The 25,819-nt window shown below is 37.0% G+C and overlaps 1 protein-coding gene across 4 annotated transcripts in view; it reads right to left on the bottom strand.

Moving 5' to 3' along the window:
* The window catches only part of VCAN (versican), a 110,390-nt gene that overhangs the window by 56,930 nt on the left and 27,641 nt on the right, over positions 1 to 25,819 (bottom strand). For 2 of the 4 annotated variants that reach the window (XM_053224619.1, XM_027038829.2), the window contains exons 6-7: positions 14,055 to 14,348; positions 4,445 to 7,444 (exon numbers count right to left, since the gene is read on the bottom strand). In XM_053224619.1, the coding sequence (XP_053080594.1) occupies positions 4,445 to 7,444; positions 14,055 to 14,348 (3,294 nt within the window). The remainder of the gene's footprint in view (positions 1 to 4,444; positions 7,445 to 14,054; positions 14,349 to 25,819) is intronic. The other 2 variants (XM_027038836.2, XM_053224622.1) reach the window with 1 other exon arrangement.

The following is a 25,819-nucleotide window of genomic DNA, read 5'->3' as shown; positions in this document are numbered from 1 at the left end:
GTTCTCAAGTTAAATTAATTCATTCAGGAATGAATTATTATTGCTGCTTTCTTTTGAATTCGCTAGAAGTTATTATTCTTTTTCTAGCTGTGTTTTGAGGTACATGTTATTTTACTTTAAAAATTTTTTTAATGTTTTATTTATTTTTGAGAGAGAGAGAGAAAGACAGAGTGCGAGTGGGGGAGGGGCAAAGAGAGAAGGAGACACAGAATCTGAAGCTGGCTCCAGGCTCTGAGCTGTCAGCGCAGAGACCGACACAGGGCTTGAACTCACGGACCGCGAGCTCATGACCTGAGCTGCACTCAGACACTTAACCGACTGAGCCACCCAGGTGTCCCATGAGGTACATGTTATTTTAGAAACTGCCACAAAATAAGATCTGATTCCTGATCTCCTCTCAAATATGAACGTGAACGGTGCAGTGTTGGGGTATAGTGGGGAACAGAGCTGCCTTTCAAATATTAACCAGAAGAGCCACTCTTTCATGTGCTCAAAATATAGTGTCCCTAATAAGATTTTGTTTGGAGAAAGGAATCTGATATAATAAAAAATCTTAAAGTAATTTTTCTACATTATAAATGCTATAAAAATGAAAAATACATGATTTTTAAAAATTATATGAAGCTGGGGGACCTGGGTGGCTCAGTCGGTTAAGCATATGACTTTGGCTCAAGTGGTGATCTCGTGGTTCGTGGGTTCGAGTCCCACGTCAGGCTCTGTGCTAACAGCTCACAGTCTGGAGCTGCCTAGAATTCAGTCTCCCTCTTCCTTTGCCCCTCCCTCCTCTCACTCTGTCTCTCTCTCTCAAAAAAAAAAAAAAGTTATATGAAGCTATCTTGTATAAACGTTGCCTTTCAAAAAATGATGACTGCGCACCCAACGATACAAATATTGCCATTCGCCCAGACATCTATCTCCTGTTCCCAGAGCCAACATCCCTTGTCCTTCATCCTGTCCTCAGTGATATTAGCATTATGTACACTGCTCCAAAGTACAGATACAAATGCAGGAGGAATTGGTAATATGAGAGTTATTTCTGAATGATATAAGCAATAAGGTACCATAATTACCAATAAGGAAACCGAGCAAAATGAATTCTAATTTAGAGGCCAAAATTATCTTTCTCAAAATGTCACTAATTTTTAATACCATTACATTAATAATTTTATCAGTACCTTAATACTTATGTCATTTTAGTTTAATATTGGCCTTACACCTGCCTTATACTTAGATGTAAATTATAAAACTAGCAAAAAAAGACCACCTGACAAAACAAATAATATCAAGCTGGCCTGACAAATAGGATGTTGTACATACAAACACATTTAAAAAAAACAAACTAATAAGCCATCTATTTTAAGGTTATAACTATGATCATTTGCATAATAACACTCAAATTTAATATCTGCACATTTACAAATTATTCTTTGGTTTAAAGATAACAGTATACCAGTTTTTCAAAACATTCACAGTTCTGTCACCCCAACGTGTGACACTTCAGATGATACAGGGGAGCATTCTTTAAAAAAAAGAAAAAAAAAAGCCCAGAATTGAAAAAAACTTTCTACACCATTAAATCCTGTAGACTTCATACATGTTCACAAAGAAAAGCTTTCAATAATTTTTCAAAATGCAGGTGTGCAAATTACTCCTGAAGTAGACAGGAGTCATGTTTTCAGTGTCCCCCGAACCACTGTTAAACACACCCCATAGCATTTTTCAGCTCATAAAACTTTTATGAGCTGAAAAGTTCCTTCAGATTTTTTTAACTGCTAACTACAGTTGCCCTCCAGCAACAGCACCTTAAGCTGCTATTAAGATCCATTTCAGCAAATATAACATAAACGTGTCTTGAGTAGCATGTTTTGTTTCATAGTAGTAAAAAAAAAAATCGAGATTTACATGACTTGCTGAGCACAGCAAAAAATTATGAATGCCTTGGTTTAGTGTAGCACGGGTGGCATTTTTGCTTACTTGGGCATATAGTACATGTAGAGGGGGGTTCTATGTTTGTGAATAGATTTATACAAGTTCATACGTGAACCAAGGATTTTCCAATCTGGGAAAATGTGCCTTGATACATAAAAAGTTGGTTTCCAGGCACATGTGTATTTTTCCTTATTAATGTACACCTGCCTTAGAACTCATTAATTTAACATCTGCTTTAAGGTTTTCCGTTGCCAAAGTACAAGATGCTTAAAAAATTAACTTTCTCGTGTAAAAGAAGTAAAATTAGTAAAAGTCAGCAGTTGGAGCTGAGTAAACCTTGTTGTCTTATCAAGACAATAAACAACGCTTTTAGTCCTAGGGAGAATGGCCTCTTTCAAGTGTACAAAAATTATAGGTAGATGTAAGACAGAGAAAAAGGGAGACAGAGAGACGGGGGGGGGAGGGAACGAGATAACTACAGGCTATAGCTCTATCTCTTCCCCCGGCCCCCACCCTACTACCCACACACCGGAATCTCCTCCTGATGGAGAATCCCGACCATTCCCGTTGCAGACTTTTCTGACCTATTGTTATCAATGCTGAAGGAAAACTAGTATGAGAGAGAATCATGGCCCCATGTTTTCAAAGTGGAAGAAGGCAGAGGACACACCTAGGCATGTCTCCCAGACCAGCTGAATTAAGTTCACACCTCAAATATAAACATGCACCTTTGTATAAAACGGTTTCTGGGTTAGTTACTCAGAACCACCATTTTGAGTCACCATTTATAAACTTAGATTTTTTTTTTTTATGACTACCAATTTTTCCAGGAAGATAAAGTTTCACACTTTCTATTTTTTAACTCGATCACCCTAACCTTATCACACAGTTTCCCATTTAGAAAAGTTTTTAAGTGCAGAATGGTTTTACTGTTTCCTATATTATTTGATTCAGCGTAGAATCTACGTTAACATGAGAGTAATCTAAATTGGGAATAACTTCTGCATAGTCAGTCTTTCTAATCTTATTTTCAAAAGGTGGAAAGGGAATGTGAGAAACAGGAAACATGAGATAGTTTCCAAGAAACTATCATTAGCAGAACAATAATGTCCAATCCTGGCTTCTTTCAACTGTACTAGACAGTGGACATTACCTTCAATACTCTGAGAATGTATTCCTTTCTACTTACTGCTCTGCCAGAGGCTTTACACTGAGAAAATTCTAAATACTATGACTGTGAAGTTGCCACCTACAGCAATGGAAGCCAGCTGACCTGACGAATAGAGCGACCTGTTTGTTTCCAATAGGTACACTCCAATAGGTATCCTCTAATGAGGATAGCATCACTTTTAAGAAAATGACACCCTGAAGGGAATGTCTTACCAGCAAGAGAGAGAACCTGCTAAAAAAAAAAAAAAAATTCTTCTAGTCCAACCTCTCAGACCCCGGTAAAGGAAAAATCACTATTCTTTCAAATCACATATTTAAACTAGTATACAGCAATTTAACTAAAATCAGTGATCTTAACTTCTAAATTAAAAAGATACAAACCTGAATTGATCTATTAAACTGTATGCACTATGTGTTCTCAGCTCAGCTTACCAAATTCAAAAGATGGTGTGGTCTGACCTTTAGGAAGGAATAAGTTGCATTTGATAATGAAAATGGCAAGTATTATTCGATGTAAAGAAACTGCTTTTAGGAATTTTGCTGGAGAGATAAATAAAATATTTGAGCAGAATAGAAAGCATCATAAAAATTCCTAGAGATAAAAAAATGATATCATAAAATAAGTAACATTACAGCCTGTTTTTTAGGGAGCAGAGGTAATGCTGACATATCCATATCTGAAATTATATGTGACACAATGAATTATAGCATTTCCTAGAACTGAGCTAGATTGTATTTGTTGTAGATATTCAGAGCCTTATTAAAATACCCAAGAGACAACAGCTTAACAGTATGTTGAACTTTCATAAAATAACACTTAAACTACAAACCTGTTACCCACCCCACAAGCTGTACAACAAACCTACAAAATCCTGGGAGAGAAAACGCAAAGCACACCTGTAGACATCTTTCTATCAGCCTTAGACATGTGCCAATACAGTTTTAGCTGTCCACAATGTAAGTGCTGAAGGTTAATAGTTAAAGACCGATGGAATGTTAACACAGTCTAGTACTACACTTGAGTAGTAATGCATGGAAAGACACTGAAATTAAAACATTTTGTTCTGCATGTTCTGAAGTGATGTAACAGTGATGATTGGTTATATTAGATGACAAAGCAGGGCTTCTTAGAACTTTAAAAAACACACTCGTATCTAACATTCTTCCAAATAACATATTCTTCCAATTCTTGTACAAATATATGCAGCTAAAATACAGAAATTTTCACACTCCAGTTATCTTCTAATGGCAGCATTTGGTAGGTTGATTTTTTTTTTTCCAAAAGTAATTTTCAAGATAAAATGCAGATTGCCTTGACTGGTATGTCTAGAAAGCAAAGACTTACCTGTCTTGTTTTCTCTGACCTCAATAATATAAACATTTATGTCAGGGTGGAATTTTGTCCCTGCTGGGGGTTCTGGAGTAGAAAGCGCCTGAGGTCTGAAGGCCTCTTTGCCTTCCACAGTGGGTGGTCTTGTTGGCTGTGTAGCAGATGGAGTACTTGAAGTTGTGAAATACTCTCTATCAATATCAGTTTCTGTTTCCTTCACTACAACATCCTCGAGTGTAGTGGGAGGAACACGAGACGTTGATTCTCCAATGATTACCATGTCTCTGGTTGTTTCTTCTCCGGGTTCCCTGTCAATGAGAGGCGGTTTCTCAGTGGGTGCTGGAGACGGCTTGGATGAAGTCGTGTGGAGTCTTTCTACTGAACTGAAGGTGGCAGTGATATCACTTGGAACGGTGGCTTTAATTGTTGAAAATTCTGGTATTTCTGTGGCTTTGGGCTTTTCAAATAATCCTGAGCCTAAATCCATATAATCTAGAGATGTTTTCTCTCTTTTCTCAGTAGTGGTATCCTCTATAAGCTGGGTAACATGGGTGCCGAAAGGTGATACAAATCCCCCTGGACTAGTACTTTCTGTTTCATACTTTCGTTCAGGCTCTGGACTTAAAGACACCTCTGATCCTATGCTTGGCATTAGTGTTACTGCTTCATCAGTTTCTGCTTTGTGCTCAGTGACAGCACCAGGTGGATAAGACATACTATGCTCAATTTTTCCAACTGGAGTTGTTTCTAAAACTGGGACTCTCTCAGAACCTGTCACCAATCTGTCTTCAGAGACTGTGTATGCTGACCCATCACTCTCCTGTTCATCTAAAGGTGTTGCTGCCTCCTTGGCTGTGTCAACTGCAGAACGGAGAGTAGGAACTGGTTTCTCTGAAGTCTGTTCTTCCCAAGGGAATTCTTCTTGAGTTGTTCCCTGCGTGATTTTTGTTGTTGTTCTTAGACTCTCAGGAGAAAGAGTTGCTTCAAGATGAGTCTGATCAATGACATGTATGTCTTGAGAGGGTGCACCCAGAACTTCACCTTCTGAGGGAACAGAAGGTACCAACACTCCCCATTCTGTCTTGGGAATTACAGAAAGAGGAATGGTATGGGAAGTGTCTACATAAGTAGTAGATTCTTGGGTGCTACTATAATTAACAAATGCCAATCCTTCTACTTCCGAAGTCTGGGCAAATTGGGGGACAGTAGATACTGGCTTAGAGACATCCCTATATTCTCCTTCATCCAAAGCACTTCCTTCTATAGTTGCATAAACAACTTGGCCTTCCGTGCTTGTGACAAGTGGAACTCTTTGTTCGATTGTAGAATCTCTCAAAGTTGGCTTTTCTGCAATACCAGTTAACATAGTTGGCTGAAATCCAACTGTGAATTTCCCGTGGCCTGTTGTATCTTCCTCAGTTAACTCCTCTAATGGCTTTTGAGTACTATCTGGAAGAAGAGTAAATTCATCTCCTCCATCTTCAGTGAAACTTGGGATTTCTTTATCATTTCCACTCACTTCTGTAGTAGTGAGTAAGACAGGGGGGAATCTTGGAGGGCCTGCATGTTCTGTGAACTCTAAAGGCTTCGATGTTGTATTATCTTCATCCCATGCCCATTTTGATATAGTGACCACCTCCACATTTAAAGTGCTGTGGCTCAAATGTGTTGTCGTAATACCCTCATCATACTTTGTAGTTTCTTGATAGCCATCTGTTTCTAATTCAACTGGTGTTGTCATAAAGTCTTCCTCCACATCTCTTGCTTCTGGGGGCTTTGTTGTTGTCAGTGCTGGAGAATAAAAAGGTTTGGTCATTTCCACTGAATACTCTGTAAGATGAACTTGCTCTGAGGAAGTGGTCGAGAACTGCATTCCAGAGAAGTCTTCTTCCTCTATTTTTCCTAGAAATGGATCTTTTGTAATCTTTTCCTGTATCTCATCATCAGTGTAAGTATCTGTTTTCAACTCTGGACTTAGTGTTCCTGTTCTTTCTCTTCCTTGTGCCATTTCTGTTTGTGGAGAGGGGTAAATAACTGTGGATATTCCCTCGACTAATCTTTTATCACCAGAATAAGGAAACAATTCTACTTCTGTATGATGCTGTGATGGGAAAGGTGTAGTGGACACATACTGGCCAAAAAAATCTTCAGTTATCCTTCCATTAGTTTGTTTCTCTTCCCATTTGTCCGTAGATGATTCATTACTGTCAGGCAGAGTTACAGGTGAAATAATTGTTGAGGCTGAGACTGACGCCCTGTCCTCTAGTTGAGTGGAGGTGGTGTCTTCTGATGTTTTTGACACTGTAACAACTTCAGGTATTTGGCTAAAGACCAAGGTGCTCTGACCAGATCTAACTGTAAATGTTCTGTCTTCCCTGTCATCTTCTCCCACGGTGAATCCGTAGTGGCTTGTGGTCACAGATTCGGAAATAGCGCTTACTGCTTTCTTTTCAGTTTTGGATTCCAACGTCATTGTTGTAGATACAAATGGTGTTTCAGTTGCAGACAATTCCTTGGAAGGAATGTGCTTTGAGATTTCCATAGATGTTACCAAGGGACCCACTTCTATTTGTTCAATTTGGGTAACTGATTCTCGTGTTTGTATGTCTTCCCTGACACCATCCCATGAATCAGGAGCAGGACGGGGGATGACGGTTGTACTTTGGGGTGCTTCTTCCCTAATTTCAGATATGTCTGGCTCTCCAAGTGGTCCTGATGCAGAAGGTGAGTCGTAGTCCAAATCCCAAGGCTTTCTGGTACTCCCAGTAGGTGTGGATGATTCAGTGGCTACTCTGTGTGTGACAGCTTGAGACTGAACTGTGGTTTTCTGTTCAAAACTGACTATATTTCCCACAGGAGGGAACTTTGTTGTAATTATAGGTAAGTCAGTCATTAAAGGGATGACTGGTGTTGTTCTGTCAGGTACCATTTGTAGTTCTTCAGAAAAACTGGATGATGCAGTTTCTGCAAGGATATTCAGTTCGATGGTTGTAGCCTCTGATATATTCTGTTTAGCTAGAAAAATAATTTCAAAGAGTTGATTAGACAAGTCACTAATAAAAAGTTGTACGTCCAGTGTTTGTCAAGTGCTGCTGTGTACTTTGGGGTGACCCAAAAGCATTTGTGATGAAGGGAATCTAGAAACTATAATTAAATTAACTCAGACAATTGAACATTTTATAGTCACAAACTGATCACTTGTTTCATATCGTAAGGGTTATCACTGCTTTTACCCGTAAGTATGAATGACTGTTTTTGGTTAGGGAAAATGAATATTATGTATTTTAAGATAAAGAGAAGTCCAAAAAAATATGAATGTAGAGTTTGGAAACAGTGGATAGGTTACTTATCAGAAACTACAGCAGCAAATCAAAGCTTAGTAGGAAAACTTGGTAATACTACTCTCCTGAAGGGTTCCTGTGTACTCTGCCTCTATCTTTCTCCCTCCTTTTCAAGCTGCACTGTGTCTCAGGGGAGAGGGAGTGCCTCAGATTGCAAAACAACAAAAAAGCCACATCAAATGTACCCAAGATACATGTAAACTATTACATCGTCCATAATGTGGGGGGTTTCATAAAAACAGGATATTAAACATTTTAATACCACTCTTCACTTGATTCCAGGTGTTGAGACATTTGTCTTCATCTTCCTTTCCACTCTGCAGTGCAGCCTTGTTTCTAATAAACAATAAGATGTTTCTAGCAGAGGCTGCTTGGCATTTTTGGTACTTCTGTGTTTTGTTCTACGTTCCACACACTATGTTTGCAACTCTTAAGGGTCTTGGTTCTAGGCTTACTTTAGCATGAAATACGAACATAGACCAGGAAGTGAAGTACCCACATGATATATTTTAGGTTTGTAATTACAAATCACTGGAAACAACTCCGAGCATCAGAAAGAACGGTCTCAGGCAATAAAAAGTAACATGTCATCATAAAATGCTACATTATAATAACTCCAGATTTACAAAGAATGGCCTGTCCTGTTTAAAGAAATGTAAAATGTGTGTAAAAGTGACGGTGTTGTAGACGAGATTCCTTTTCAACATAGGGAACATGCAGCGGCTTAGTACACAAAGATTTTTGTTTCTTAAAAAAAATCGGATTTTCAAAAATCAAAAAGTAGTCACCACTAAATTCAGAAGGAACTGTTCTAAGGAAACACGTAGTCACTATTTCGCCACATCTTGTATGATTTAAAATAGTTGTATGCATATTGCCTGTCTCCCTGATAAGAGTTGCAATATCTGTAGTATTTGTAATACCTTGTGTTTCACTCTCAATAATCCCCAAACAGTTTTCCAAAGGGAAAACCAAAGTGGATATCTTTGAACTCCATCTACTCTGTCAAAATTTAATGATCTTTGGACACTGAAACTGCTGTGTATGATACTAGAATTGTAAATATATGTCATCACATATTTGTCCAAGCCCACAGAATGTACAACATAAAAGACGAGCCTTTATGTAAACTATGAACTTTGATTATGATAAGTCCACATGCATTCATCAATTGTAACAAATGTACCACTCTAGTGTGGGATGCTGACAATGGGGGAGGCTACGCACCAGAGGGGGCAGGAGGTAAATAGGAAACCTCTGCACTTTCCACTGACTTTCACTGTGAACCTAAAAACTAAAAACCAAAAGTACTCTAAAAACTAAAGTCTATTAGAAAATTTGAAGGTAGGATGATGTGACTTTGTTGTAAATCAGACTTGAATTGTAACATGTTGTTTATTTTTGTTTGCTATGAGCTGTTATTAGCTGTGGTCATTCTGCAGACCATTCTAAAGCTCAGATCCATGAATTTTATAATGAAAGCTTGCTGGTCATTTACAGTATGGTAACATTTAAATATTCCTCGAAGTCTGTCACTATTTACCCTTTTGTGTTGGAACAAAACTAAACAAAAACATACTAAATAATCTCTTTCTCTCTCTCTCTCTCTCTCTCTCTCTCTCCCTCTCTCTCTCTCTGTAAAGAAAAGCCTTTTCTATATTCATTTCCTGGAAGAGGCTTTGGTCTGTTTTGATTGACATGAACAACTAAAGGAGCCAAAGTGTGGTTGACTCTTTTTCTTCTAATTCAATTCTCTATCCTCTGAAATTCCATAACTGTTACCTCATTTTACTGCCAAATATCATGTTTGTCTTATAACAGCTTTCTTTTGGGAAACAGTAAAATATACATGCAGAAAAAGTTCCCATGGAAACATAACATAAACACTTATGACACTGCTTATTAGAGAAAAATTAATCGCATTATTGTTAATGACAGCAAGAGAGCTGATTTTGCTTTTCTCAGAGTATTTTCGTGGCTGATGAAATTAACTTAAAAGGCGATGATATGGCATTAGGGTCAAACAGAAGGCCTGTGGATCAGGTTGTCCTATGTGTCAATCCAAGTTCCGTGCTAGCAACTTTCTATGATGCTATGAAAATGCTTCTATAGTGTTCTAAAAATGAAGGACTCATATTTTAAAGATGAAACTGTATGTCACTGTTGATTATTACTGTACCATTTGGTGTTGCCTTCCTCTAGTCCTGGAGCATGGGAAAGCAACGGCACTACGTCTCAGAGAATCTCCCTTACAAAGCCAGGATTTCTGTGACTTTGTTTTCACAAACAAGGGTTTTCAATAATTTTAGAGCTCTGTTTAAAAGTCTGCTTATAATTTAATTAATTCTACTATTTGGAATGGAAAACCTCAGACTTCCTTTGGGGTTGGGTGGCTTTTTCGTCAGTTTAACAGCTGATTTCCATCCTAACTCAGAATATCTGATTATCTGTGCCATTTGCTTCAACCATTTCAAGAAGAGGAAATAATTTCAAAAACCACAAATATCTACAAAGAGGTATCTTAAGAATAAAGGCTGCTATATTAATGATGACTATCATAAAGGTGAAAATGCAACTCCAAATTATTCCAAAAGTGTCCTCCCAGAAGAATTCACATGGAGAGATCTCTGAACTGGAAAACTACCAGTGTCCTTTCAACTTCATTAATGAGAAAGCCAACAGAAATCAGCATACTTCTTTTCCCACAAAGCTCCCTTCCAACCTTTGCAGCTGTCTGCCATACAGATGTTTTGGATCACTGTACTTATATATTTTATGTCCTATGGGCTATCTTCTTTGTGCTTCTGTTATAAGACACGAGGCAGATTTTCCCAATAAAACATAAAGCCCCTATTAGCAGCACGACAGTTGATTTAACACACACCCAGGATGCGTACATTATATGAAAATTATTAATTTCAAATTAGTTCTTCTATATGAAAATGTCTTCTACGTGAATAACTGTAAACATGAGAATTCACAAATAGAGTGGATATTCAATAAGTTGATTCTGAGTTCATTGTTAAATAAAGCGTAAAGGTTGGAACAGTGGTATTAGAATTCAAACTATTTTTAAGAAGTTTTATGAGTGAGTGATTGAATGCTAACGGATTGAAGTTCAATAAACAGAAAACATATTTAAAATACCATTTAGGGAAAGATTAGTTGGGTGCCTATGATCAGATTATGATCGAGGGCACGAAGAGAATAAGAAGCACCCCAAAGGTTAGAAGGGTAGGGTACTTTTAAAAGTGAACAAATAGGTGAAAATGTAGCATATGAAGTGGTGAGAATTTATTTCCCCTTCTCTAAACCATAATTTCTAGCTCCCTAGCTTAATCAAACAGAGGGATATAAAAAATAATGAAGGTTCAAAGCAAGATCACATAGATGATCCAGGGGCTTAGAAATTAACATTTCAAAACAAGGACGTTGTTTCAGTTGAGGAAGATGCTTAGGGACAAATGAACAATTGTGTTCAGTAATAGATATGGCTGTTATTTAGATTTTGGTCTCCAAGTTAAAAAGGAAAAAAGGGCTCAACGTCTAATGCAATGAATTTAAATAGAAAAATTATCTGAGAATGATGGTAATGGGATATTAGAATGGTTTTTCTGGGAAACGTGCTGGAGATCATTAATGATATTACATGAGAGATTATCATGAGTCTTGAATGGCTTTGATTCACTCAAATTTGGGGATGTATGGGTGATTTTTCAAAGTCCTAAGTCTCCAACTTTGGAAAAAATCAAAAGTGCACAATTTAGTTTAATTGTCACAGGGAAATAACACAGGAAAATTTTATTTCACAAATGTATTAATTTCTTAGTTTTTTAAAATCAACTTGACATGAACAGATTCTAATTATGTTTGTCATCAGCCATTGTTAAATTTCTATTCAGTAATGTTCAAAGGAAAATAGAATTATAAATGCGGTTTTAGAATTGTTCATTCACCAGGAAGTGGCTTAAAAACACATCTACATTTGGTAAAAAGCAAACAAGAAAAATATGGTTATACTTCTAAATTCCCCTGCTTGACCAAAGAGCTATACATCTCTGGAATCACTTTTGGAACTGTTGCTAAGGTCACAACTCTTATAAACTTTACCCTAAAAACTTAGTCACACCTCAACTGTGTGGGAAAAGTGAACAGCAGTCAAGTCATTTTGAGAGTATTTTTTACATTGTTTAAAAAATATACATTAAAAGAATCCTTGAAAAAAGATTTAGCAATTTGGGGAAGCAGTTGGCACTGCATGTAGTTTAAGAAAGACTAAGAAAGATTTTTATGTTATGACTGAGCCTTCTAAATTTTGTATATGCCCAATCAATTTTGAATATAGTAGATTTTAGGAAAGAAATAAATAAGAATCTAACCCTTAGATTAGATTTGTATTAGATGAGATTACCCTTTGGTTTGGAAAAAAAAAACCAAAATTTGAATCATGATATTTGGAAGTTATATATTTCCAAGTTATATGAATTCAAATGAATTAGAGGGAAAAAAAAAAGGAAACTAGACCTGAATTTTCAAACTTTTCTCAGATTTTATGTAGATTTTTAGTAGGTAATTATTGTATTTGAATAGAAATATCTTATTTCATACATTCATGTGAATTCCTCATTTAAATAAATAATTTAAAACACATCAGGATGAATTATTTGTGGCTACAGACAGCCTTTGGTTTAAGTTTTACCCTAGGGGTGAAAAAAAAAGGTTGTTTAAAAGTTTTGTCTTGCCAGTTTTATATAAAGCAAGGGAAAATGCAATCTAACAAGATAGTCAGGTTGGATAATTCCACTTCTTCCCTAATTAAACATCCCAACAGCAATCTGATTTTAGTTCTTAATCATAGTCACTTAATGTAAAACTGATTTGAGAGCTTGAACTACTTGAAAGTTACTGTTAGGAGATTGTGGCTTAAAAAAAATGTATATCTTTCTACTTTTAGAGATAGGCTTTCCTTATTATTGTTTTAATTCCTCCCCCCCGCCCCCCAAAAAATAACTAAGGAAGACCTTTTCTATTGTTTCAGTCCAGGAACAAAAGTTAGTATTTTCAATGGCTTTGTATAGCCAGCTTGTACCATGCCAAAACACAAAACATGGCTTTCACACTCAGAGAGTTGAGTCAATGGGAGGAGATGTGGGCAAAGGCCCCTTAGCAGGGAGGCAGCAACATGTCAGTGCCTTTCCATTGCACTAACGTCTATTCTGTGGAATACTCAGACATCCTAGCATGACTTTTTGGTTGACAAAGAATGCCTGTGTGTTTCACTTTAGAAACCAATTACATAATAAGCTAGTGTATTTTCTACTCATTTCAGTTACACATAGCTAAAACAAGATATATTGGAAACTTAGTAAAAACCTTTCACTATATTTCAATATGACATGGCTCTACTTTGAATATACTCCCCCAAATTCTAGGAAATTTTTGTTTTGCTATCACAATACAGACCAGTAAAAGTCACAGTGAGACTCTAGACTACTTGCTTGTTTGACCAAGCAAATTCTACAAGCATACTGTGTGGCTACGACTGCTAAAATAACTTAAGGACATCTAATAATTTTAAATAAGTAAATCATGTATGGATAAATGTTACTTAAGATCAGTTTTAAGTAGCAAACCAAACTGAAAGGAGGCTATGTTACACCTTACAAACAACATATACTGCACATCAATATGTACTACAGAATTAATGATGAGAAGGCACGTATTTCCATGACCTGAAATAAAATAAGATAAATGGAGATTTTTATTTACAGCATGGTTCCTTGTTAGGAATTAATTGAACATTATGATTATCCATCTCGGTTCCAAGTACTCACCTGCAATTACTGAAATTTGAATTCTCCGCCATTTCAAAGAAAGACATACCAAAGACAAAAGAAGCAGAATTCAAGAATTCAACTCAGCTATAGTTGGCCTCAACATTATAGCACCAACACTCTAATTACATTTAAGGACTGCAATTAATGTTAAAAAAAAAAAAAAACTAATCAGAAATGTGTTCTGTGGTTCTAGGTGCAATGGAAGCACTGTTAAGACCTCAAATCGACATTTCCTTATCACTTCAAAAATAGCATTTGTCAAACTTCCTCCTGTTTTAACCATATTACTGCTGTTCCATTTATTTGCCTTCAGAAGTCATTGAACTGTTTCCATTCTGTGCACACACGGCAAGACATGGGATCTATTCCCATCAGTTGAACACCAATGCATGTCTTCGAAGTATGTTTTAAAAATCTGTAATTTTTAAAAAGGTAGCAAACACTTACGTTTAAAGCAGTAGGCATCAAATCTGCTATCAGGGGGAGGGAAGCCTGTCTGGTTCTCAAAACGATACAGGGTTCTCACCCCAAGTAAACCACCTCCACACTGGGCCCTGGCCACAGTCACAGGATGGCGAACGCTGGCATCCGACAGCCACCCATAATCGCACTGGTCAAAGCCATTCCTCCAAGCCGCTTGGAGTTCCCCCACTGTCGCCAGCCGGGCATCCTGGTTTTCACACTCTTCTTCAGCCTCCTCAAAGGTAAATTTATTGGGAGCAGTGATATGGAACACGTCACCTGGAATAAGAAGAGAGTAAAAACAAAACAAAACTCTAAGTTTTACGATTCATTCCTTTCCAGTTTATGGGTGGGTGGGGCGAGGTAGAAGGATACAATACTTTTTTCATGGTAAACTGGCAGCTTCTGATACTTTAAAGCAGTAAACATAACAATTACCCAATTTCGGTACTATTCATGTATAATAAGAAATAACACATACCAGAAAAGTTCATATATATTAACTTTATTATCAGATGACTGCTTTTATGGCCTACGGATATACAGAAGTAATCATTTGATAATAAGTTATGACAAATTCTTTAAAATGAACAGACCTTTCCAATGGATTCTTTGGATTACTATCTGGAAAATGAGTTTTCTCTTCAGTGAAAAAGCCTGCAATGTACTTAACAATGCATGCTGGAAAGGGAAACTGTATTGAAATGTCACCAAGGTTATTTCACTTTGGTCAACCTGAAAGCAAACAGTAGTTCTCAGACCTTCCTTCTCACATATCTCTACCATCAAAATGGATTCACTCCTATCAAATTAAACAACAAAACAAGAAAAATTACAAGGTTTGAAGGTAGGAAGAGACAGAAGCAAGATGGAATGCTGTTATATGTGAGGCCTGCTGGGCCTGTGTGATTGTTATGTCAGCCGGGGCTCAGAGTGAATGGAGGCCAACATCAGCTTCCACTCAACTGGTCAAAGTAACCAAAGTCCCCTGAAGGAAGGGGCACCTTTTTCTTTTCTACTTACTCTGTCCATGGTGAATACCTCTTGCAATCTGTCTGTCCTTTTTCCAGTTCTCACAAAGATAACTACATATGCTAGCAGGGGTGCTAACTAGGGTTGAGAAACTCCTACATTTGTTTATTGATTAACAAAGAAAGGCTGAACATTTACTTTGTTCATCACCAGGCCCAACTGGCAGAGAATATGTTCATTATAATTTAACATGTCACAATAAAATATTCCGGAAACGTCAGAGAGTTTGTTAAATTGGTACTTGGACAGCTAACAAAACAATTGGCTGAAATGAATTCAGTGCAAATCAAATGATACTTTTCACACTTGAGTACAAGTGGCTCAAAGACAGAGGCAGAAGTAGAGAATGCCTAAGCTAATCCATCAGGCAGGAGGAATATAAAATGTGGCAGAGAGGAAGAAGCTAAAATATCAATAGTCCATCACTGCAGCAGCCGCGGGTCCTGTTTCTGATTCTGTGATATATTAGACAACGGGGACTCTAGAGCTCTCATGATTCAGATCCTCACCTGACTAAATCCAGATGTAACCAGCATTTGTTAAAAATGAATGGAGCCATTACTCTCTCTGAGTGTGCGATAGCTTTCTAAAACAAGAAAAATTAGTCACGGGAAAAATGGCCAAATCACACATACCAAGTTTTGTCACTCTAAATCTAAAATTGCTGCTGAGGAAACTAGGCCAAATCCCTACAAGAGCTATTTGAAGAAGAGAGAGAAAATGACTTTTACCTGACTGAAAAGAGTAAGGTAGACCTGAGAATAGGTTTTTGTCCTTAATTGTCTAGGCTGGCAAGGTCAGTAATCTCAAATCCAAAAATACACTACAGCAACATAAGTTCCTCCTCCCCATTCCTGCACTACCTCCCTCCCTAACAAGCTGTAAAAGCATAAGAGTCACAGTACCAGTTACGTAGCATGTATCAATGATGCTTGTTAAGTGAACGGAATTTCAAGTTCTTGCTAAGAAACAAGGTGCTATTTTTCTTCCATCCTTCCCAAGCAGCACATTAAAAACAGCTCACTGAAGCAGACCTTTGGGTATAGCTGCTGTCCAGAACAGCTGATTCATCTCACCTATGGATTTGGCTTAAAGCAACACAGGGAAAGGCAGACAGACTGTGTCTGTGTCCTCCAGTGGCCTCATTCACTTCAAAGGAATGCAAGTGTGAACATGGGCTGCGTGCCAATTCGTTTTCCTCCAAGGTAGAACACTTGCATTTGTTATTACAGCTGGAATATCACTCTATTGCCTTAGTTTCCTACGTCTTGACGTACTTCGACTTGGAGGCAAAATTTACTGTTCTTTTAAAGTAATAAGAGCGATCAGCCAACCAGAGTAGGGCAAAGAAATGTAACCGGTTGAGTAAAACTCTGCTACTCCAAGCAGCAATGTTAGTCTATATGTTGGGGGAAATCAACTTCTCCAAAAATGGCCAGACCAAACGGCTAATGAAAAAAAAATAACAGCACGATTTCATGGGTAACTGGTTTCCCTGTTTTAAACCACAAACATGTCTGGGGTAATAAAAGAAAGAAAGGTTTCAGAAGATGCTGGTAGGTTACAAAGAGAATTCCCTTATTATTATTAAATTAATAAAGACCTACCCTTATAGAACTTTTCATATAGAAACTCTTGTTAAATCTGACGTTATATCACAATATCAATTATTTAATTCATTTGTAGGATACAATTTCCATCCATCTATCCAATACTCATAAAATAATTATTTTACTTATTTGATTAAATTCTATAATTCCTAAAGTCATCTATTTTCCTTTATATGTAGGAATTTTTCCAACACTACAAAAAAAAAAAATGTCGAAAAAGATATCACCATGAGGTTTCATTTAACTCAGTTGAAAATAAAAATAGTTAACTGGCATTGAGTTTAGTTTAAAGTGACAATCAAAATAATTCATTTATAAATATATATATGGCAAATTGTTTTATTTCAAGATGAGCAAAAGAAAAGAAAAATATTTATTTTAACTCATTTCTAAAAAGTAAATATTTAACACCTCCTAAATCACGATTTAACATGTTTATGTTATGTTATGTTAACATGTTAACATGTTCATGTTTAACATGAACATTATTTTGCCCACTTCAAAAATCTAATAATATAGTAAAGTATCCACACTACAGAATTATCTTACTGTATCTTGAAGCTGTTAGAATGAACAGTCAGTCTATACCAAAAGAGAGAAAAATTAACTTATTCAAACTTTTCCCTTCCTATGTATCAACCTCAAAATATTAGGGCCAGGACATCTTATACTTTTTAAAAATATTCCAGAATGTCCTAGCAACAGTTTTATATAGAAACCCAAACCAGAAAAAAAGAATAGGTGAGTCAAAGGGAACGCAGAGTAGTAATTGAACTAGTTCGTATTACTAAGTGTCTTTGATTCCTAACACACCTATAACTCCAGTCAAGTATTGTTGTATTCACTACATGCCTGTTTTGTTGTTTTTTTTTTTAGTTTTTTTCAATGTTTATTTAAGAGAGACAGAAGAGACAGAGCTTGAGTAGGGAAGGGGCAGAGAGAGAGAGAGACACAGAATCTGAAGCAGGCTCCAGGCTCCAAGCTGACAGCACAGAGCCCGATACGGGGCTCAAACTCACGAACCATGAGATCATGACCTAAGCTGAGGTCAGACACTTGAACTGACTGAGCCACCCACGCGCTCCTATATGCCTAGTGTTAATTAGACAATCCTTTAGCATTTCTAACATAATATAAGTGTAGGTAACTTGTTGTTTAAATCAGGATTAACCTTTTAAAAGCTTATTTTTTTAATGTTTATTTTTTTTTTTGAGAGAGAGACACAGAGAGAGCAAGTACAAGCAGGGAAGGAGCAGAGAGAGGGAGAGACACAGAATCCAAAGTAGGCTCCAGGCTCTGAGCTGTCAGCACAGAGCCTGATGTGGGGCTCAAACACACAAACCATGTGATCATGACCTGAGCTGAAGTCGGCCGCTTAACCAACTCAACCACCCAGGCAACCCTAAAAGTTTATTGTTGAAGATGTGGATCAGAAAGGCTGTTAACTTATGGTCCATGTTCAATGAACATAATTTCCCAAAATGTCTTGTGTCGAAAACTGGTGACCCCTGAGATGTGAGCAGGTGTTCTACAGAAAAGAGGTTGCAAGGACAACTGCACTTAGAAAACAAATACAATTCATATGACAGGTTTTTTCTATGCAAGACTTATCAGAGCATTTAGTATTATAGTATTTATTGATAGTCCCCACAAGGAAGTCATGATGTGTAAACCATTTGATTGGAGAACTTTCTTTTACTCAGAGAATACTAATTAAGTCCATGGATCTGTTTCACAGCATTGTTTTCCAAACTCAGCAAATCCACAGCAAGTATAACTTAGTGTTATGTTTCTGGTTGCCTATGTGTCAACCTGATTTAAGATAGAAGCGAAGTAAACCAGGTAACCAAACAGCATCAAAGCAGGAGCCAAAAAACTAGAGTACAAAGCAAAGGGCACATGAGGTTCATTGCCTTCCAGGGTTGCATCAAAGACTGCCAGTGAGCACAGGAGGCTGGGGAGAGCAGGGAGCCTTGATGAAGCGTCTAAGATGGTATTTAAAAGCTGAACACACAAATTCATTTCTTAAAAAAATATCTTTTGGTGGCACCTGGGTGGCTTAGTTGGTTAAACTTCTGACTCTTGATTTCAGCTCAGGTCACAATCTCACAGTTCATGGGATCGAGCTCCGTGTTGGGCTCTGTGCTAGACAGCAAGGAGTCTGCTTGGGATTCTCCCTCTCCTCTCTCTCGCCCCCTCTCCCTGCTCGTGCTCTTCTGTCTCTCTCTAAAAATAAATAAATAAACATTTTAAAAATATCTTTTTGAAAAAAAAGTAAACCAAGCAAGAGCTGATAAAAGGAACAGGCTTTCTCCTCAATAATAAATTGTAGGCACAGAGCTTTCCCACAGAAAGAAAGCATAGCCCATAGGAAAAAAGAACTGCAGATTCTAAGCTAAACATTGACCACTTTTACACTGAGAAAGCAGTCAAGATGTTAAGATTTTCAATGTCTCCACTGATCTACTTTCAGTTTTTAAAGCCATAGTCAGGAATTATTTATAGGTCAAATGATGTGTTCTAAACTATAACACAGTGGAATGAAATGAGACAGATATAAAGCCTGGACCAGTAAGAATAATGTAACTCCAGCCTTGGTCCAAAAATGAATGTTCATAAGAGGATGCACCAATACATAAAGTCTGAAGTTCAGAGGCAAAGGCAAATCCAGAACCAAGGAAACAAGACAAAGAGAAAGCAAACATGGGAAATCAAGCAAAGCAACTCAGTGCTTTTACTTAGTTTCTCTCTCTGCAACATGACTTAATTGGTCAGGTTGTAGAAGTTTCCACCCCGAAGGTATCCTAAAGGCACCCTTTTGCCTCTGATATAGGTAGTAAAATTTCCTTCTGAATCACAGCAGAATTTTGTGAGAGAAAATGCCTATCTTACGAACATAGGACAGGATTGTGTTCTATTTCTACACCTCAGTACTTATAACTGAGCCATCTAATGTACTTTAGATTTACTGGATAGTTGCCTTCCTGGAAGGCAAACATACTTGTATAAGTTGAGGATGAGTCAACTGTCTCACTTCTAGAAGTAGCCTCATCGAAGTAGCTACACCTAGAAGATGCTTACTATCAAATTTGTAACTAGAGCACAGATTTGGAAGGTGTTTCTAAATGTTATCCATCTATGAGAGAATACTTAATTTTTCTTGAAAGAGAGCAAATAAAACATCAAGAAAGAAATATACAAAATGTTTTACATACACAAAACAATACTTACCATAAAATGACAAGTTCATTTAAGTTAGTATAAGTAAGAATTCATTAAGGTGTGTATATATATATATATGCTCACATTAGCAACACATAAGATATAACGATGCAGAACAGAGGATTTCACACATAGTATAATTTACATATCCATTTGAAAAACACATATGCAGTATCTTAATGCATATTTTTCCAAAATCTCAACTTAAATGTTAACTTAAATTATTCCTGTTATTTTAACTTTCTAGGGATGTCCTAGAAGGAACTGGAAGACACTGCTTGTGAGACTTTAATATCTGGTGACATCCCACAAATTAAATTTACCTTAACTGTGGGAATTAACACCACCAGAAATATTGAGAAAATAAAATACTTTCATTTGATAACTAACTGCTACAAGACTCCCTGGAAATTGGACCATGAGTGTTCTTTTCCCACACTTCTGATTGCTAAATGGACAAGCGGCTTCTTGGCAGACTAAAGAATGACAAAGACTGAAAGGCAAGCAATGATGAAAACAAATCAAACGTTTAAAACGACCCACATCATTCAAAAGCTAGAGTTTATACCCAGGAGTAACTCAGAAAAATTATTAAAGAGCCGGACCTAGAGCAAAGCTACAATAAGAGTGTTCCCTCTTGCTGACAATTCCTTATGAACACCAAGGAGAAAAAGGGAATTTGCAGGGGCAGGTCATACTCAATTCTCTCCTGGACTAAGCCGACAGAGAGTCAAACCTGAGATCTCATCAATTTCCTCACTAGGTATGTTTTCTGGGTAGTGTGATAAATGTGGTTTTTTTTTCCTGTTTATTTGTGCTCATAACCCTTTTATTGTAAACTGTCCAGTCTGAAAATAAGTACTTATAAACGAATCATGATTCCCTTTACTCATTTGAAAACAGAACTCTCTGTCTTTCACTTTAAGGAAGGTTAAGATTTATCAATGTGACTATATTTCCTCGCTATTTAAGTGAAAATAAGTAATAAATGTATGCAAAGTAGCTACAGTGCGTGAGCTGGAAGTAGCCACATGGGATGAGCTTCTAAATACTGATATAATAAAACCACTTACGGCAAATTTCCTGGTGATGAGAGTAAGTCAGCACAATTATTATTAGCTTTGAAGTTTGGGATTTTTAAGTTTCAAAGGAGGTTTCTCTTTTCTTTTTCTTCCTCTGTCTCTCTCTTGCCCTCTTTCACTCTCTTATTCTTGCTCTTTTTTGCCTGTGTCTATATAGACATGATCAAAGCATCGAAGACTAATGCTCATTATTCTCTGGGTCACAAAATCCATTGGCTGTATATGCTTGATGAACAGCTAACGCACTGCTAAATAATCTTGACGACTGATATTTGAAGGTCATTCAAAGTCACGTCAATTCCCCTAAGATATGCTCTTTCACCTGCACAGAGACCACCCTTCTGTTAATAGTGACGAGCAAACCTCCAAGGCTGCCACCATCACCTCACTCCATTTCTAGTGGTAAGCAGGCATTATTTCTAATTTGGAGATAATGAGACTGGAAAGCCCGATCAGCACCTTTCAGATTTCTCACTTGTTTTTAGACTGAAGGAGAAACATGATGTGGCTTGAGATAAAGCTTTGAACTTTTTAACTTTTAATTAATTATTTTAAAAAATTGTCATCCTTTGACTGTGATCGTTAACATGCTCCAAATCAGATAACATTCATGAGACAAGGAATCTACATATATGTCAATGCATTATTATACAAGATTTCATGTATATCAATTTGAGACAGGAAGCCTCACTAAAATTTAAACATATTTTTATGGTTTTCAGGATGTCGGATCTCCTCATTCTTTCCTACTGACAGAGCAGTAAGATTTTAATTAGAGTGAGAAAGAGGTTCTGAAACATTTCTGGGTGTCTGAGTCTTCAAAATATATAAGAGATTGAATGTGCTATTCGATTTGACAGGCACAGTATGGCTGCAGGTCTACACAGGCAGATCAGCCTAGTTTGGCTTTTTTTTTTTTTTTTTAACTTTTCACAGCTGAAAGGTAAATGGTCACTGTATTTCCAAAGACATTCTTTTGATTCAGAACTCCAAGAGATCTTGACATCAAAACCTTATGGCAAATGACTGTCACATGCTTCAAGGGGTGTATGACATGACAAGTCTACTTCCTTATGATAAGATTACAAATGAAAGGGACTATATATAGAAAATCCTAAGGATTCTATTAAAAGGTTATTAAAACTGGGGCGCTGGGGTGGCTCAGTTGGTTAAGCGTCTGACTTCGGCTCAGGTCATGATCTCATGGTTCGTGGGTTTGAGCCCTGTGTTGGGCTCTGTGCTGACAACTTGGAGCCTGGAGCCGGCTTTGGATTCTATGTCTCCCTTTCTCTGCTCCCCCATCACTCATGCTCTTTCTTTCTCTCAAAAATAAATAAACATTAAAAAAAGTTATTAAAACTAATAAACAAGTTCAGCCAAGTTGCATGATACAAGATACATGACCAATATATAAAAATCAATTGCATTTATATATACTTCCAATAAACAATCAGAAAAAGGAGTAAAGAAAATTCCATTTTCATTTGCATCAAAAAGAATAAAATATTTAGGAGTAAGTTTGATAAAAGTACTGCAAAACTTATACTCTGAAAGCTATAAAGTGCTGTTGAAAGAAGTTAAAGAAGGTCTTAAGAAATGGAAAAGCATCCCATATTCATTGATCAGAAGATTTAATATGGTTTAAGATGGCAATATACCTCAAAGTGATCTAGAGATTCGATGCAATCTCCATCATAATCCCAGCTGGCTTCTTTGTAGAAACTGACAACCTCATCCTAAAATTCAGATGGGAACTCAAGGGACCCAAAATAACTAAAATAATTTTGAAAAAGAACATAGTTAGTGGTCCCTCACTTTCCAATTTCAAAATTTACTGCAAAGCAACTGTAACCAAGACAATGGGGTACTGACATAAGTACAGACATATAAATCAGTGGAATAGAATGGAAAGTCCAGAAATAAATCTGTATGTCTATGATCAGTTGATTTTCAAAAAGGTACCAAGGTCATTAAATGAAGGAAAGAATAGTCTTTTCAACAAATGATGCTGGGACAACTGGATATCTACAAATATAAGAATGAATTTGGACACTTATCTCGCACTACATATAAAAATTAACTCAAAATTGATCAAAATAAGCTTAAAACTTAAAACTTAGAAAACTCTTAGAAGAAAACACAGAAGCAACTCTACATGACTAAGGATTTGGCAGTGTCTTCCTTAGATATTACATTTACAGCACCAACAACAGAAGAAAAATAAATAAATTGGACTTTATTAAAACTGAAAATTTTTGTGCATCACAGGGCCCTACTGAGAAAGTAAAAAGACAACTCATGGAATGGGAAAAAATATGTGCAAACCTTCTGATAAGATATTTGAATCTAGAGTGTATAAATAACCCAACAACAAAAAGACACCCCAATTAAAAATGGGCAAAGGTTCTGAATAGACATTTTTTAAAATTGAGATTTAGCTGACATACATTATATTCATTTCAGGTGTACAACATCATGATTCACTCTTTGCACATATTGTGAAATGATCACCACAATAAGTCTAGGTAACATCCATCACCATACATAGTTACAGATATTTTTTCTTGTGAAGAGAATGTTTACGATTCACTGTCTTAGCAACTTTCAGACACGAAATATAATATTATTTACTATGGTTGTCATGCCGTACATTACACCCCATGACATTCATTTTCAGCTGGACTGAATAGACATTTCTGTAAGAAAATATATAAATGGCCAATAAGTACATGAAAAGTTGCTTAACATCATTAGCCATTAGGTAAATACAAATTAAACCCACAATGAGATATCACTGAATACCCATTAGGATGGCTATGATCAAAATTTCAGATAAAAATGAGTGTTGGCAAGAATGTGAAAGAATCAGGACCCTAATATAGTGCTGGTGAGAACTTAAAATGGTGTGGCCATATTGAAAACCAGTCTAACAGTTCCTCGAAAATTTAAAAATAGAGTTACCATTTAACCAAGCAGTTCTAATCATGACAACATAATCAGTAAACAAATCATCACTCAAATAAGAATTAAGATATTCTTATATGAGAAATCAGAGCTTTGCAGGAGCTTGGAGAGCACATCATCCCTTCTTTACTGGTAAGAGCACTGTTGCTCCGCTGGGGAATCTGTGGTTGGCCAAAAGAGTTTACTATAGTGGAATAGGAAACAGGGCATATCCAATTATTTAAACTTTCCTCATGGCAAACAGTAGGGTAAAGAAAAAAAAACAACAACAACAATAACTGTCTGACAACGATTTCATGAGGATTAACCTAAACAATAATACACCCATACAATAGTTTCCTTCCTTACCCTACCTATGGAGCTATTTCACAGTCAATCTATTGAAATCATTGTAGTGAATGGGGACATCATTTTCCAGAGGTGTTGCCAGTGTGCCATGCTTTGTCACTTTTTTCACTGGCTCTTAGCTATGCTATGCAAACACTTAAGCAGAAAGAACTTGAAGTTCAGTTTCAGGCCCTTAGCAAGACATGTTAATTTCCAAAGCCTATGTCAGAAGCCACAGCCCCAGCTATGATCTATGGTTCTGTGAGTTCTTCAGAGAATAAATGAAGTTTTCAGCATCTTCTAGCACCAAACCAAAGTAAACCAAAGTGAAGAGGTTCTGTAATCCAGAACCAATATTTGAACCATCCATTGAACCACAGTGTGCAGGAAGCTCTTCTAGCTGACATGGTACTTAAAATTAAAAAAAAAAAAAAAGTTTATTTATTTTGAGAGACAGAGAGAGAGGGAGAGAGGGCACACAAACAGGGGAGGGGCAGAGAGAGAGAGAGAGGGAGAGAATCCCAAGCAGGCTCTGCCCTGTCAATGCAGAGCCTGACACAGGGCTCAATCTCACAAACTCTGAGACCTGAATCAAAGTCAAGAGTCAGATGTTCAACCTACTGGGGTACCCAGGCACCCCATTGACATAGGACTTTTTAACTGAATAAGGCCAGTATCATGGATTCTTAGATAACTCCCGCCAGTGAAATATTTTGTAGATTACATGCTGTAAATTCCACTGAAATTAAAAGTCAATCTGAGAATCTGCCATCAGGAAATCACACAATTTCAAGATACGATATCTGATTTTTGTCCAATCAAAGCCTCCAAAAAAGTCTGAACTAAGATTTGCTCTAAGACCTGTTTAATGACATTTGGGTCTTTCCCTAAATTTTTAGCTTTGCATATCTAAAGGAGATCATATGATAACAAAAAGGAAAAGATTATTTTTTGGTTCTAGGCCAAACACAAGGATGACATAAAAGAATTAAACAAGTCATGGAGGTGACAGAACTATACTGGACTAAAAAGATTTTTGTATGTTTATTTTTTAGAGAGAGAGAGAGAGAGAGAGATAGCATGAACAGGGGAAGGGCAGAGAGAGAAAGGGACAGAGGATCCTAAGCAGGCTCTGTGTTGACAGCTGAGAGCCCTGTGTGGGACTCAAACTCACAAACTGTGAGATCATGACCTGAGCTGAAGTTGGACGCTTAACTGACTGAGCCACCCAGGTGCCCCAGAACTATACTGGACTTTGACATGAGGAAGCAATCTAAAAATGAGTGGGTACAAAGGAACCAATCCCAGACAGGATGATTGGCTGGGGTGGCAAGAAAGGGAAATTACTGTAAGAAGTTGAAGAAGAGAAAGTATTTCTAGGAAGGAATGCTTTCTAAGAGACCAGAGAGAAGTGTGAGAGGAACAGTTAGTATCGTGGTCGTCCAAAAGGATTAAAAAAACCCCACAAAAACATTCTTAGTAAATTTGGTGAACAAGGGGTGCCTGGGTGGCT

The sequence above is a fragment of the Acinonyx jubatus genome, chromosome A1 (genome assembly GCF_027475565.1).
Source record: "Acinonyx jubatus isolate Ajub_Pintada_27869175 chromosome A1, VMU_Ajub_asm_v1.0, whole genome shotgun sequence".
Classification (NCBI taxonomy): Eukaryota; Metazoa; Chordata; class Mammalia; order Carnivora; family Felidae; genus Acinonyx; species Acinonyx jubatus.
The sequence above is the reverse complement of the archived record's forward strand: the minus strand, read 5'-3'. Positions and strand labels throughout refer to the sequence as shown.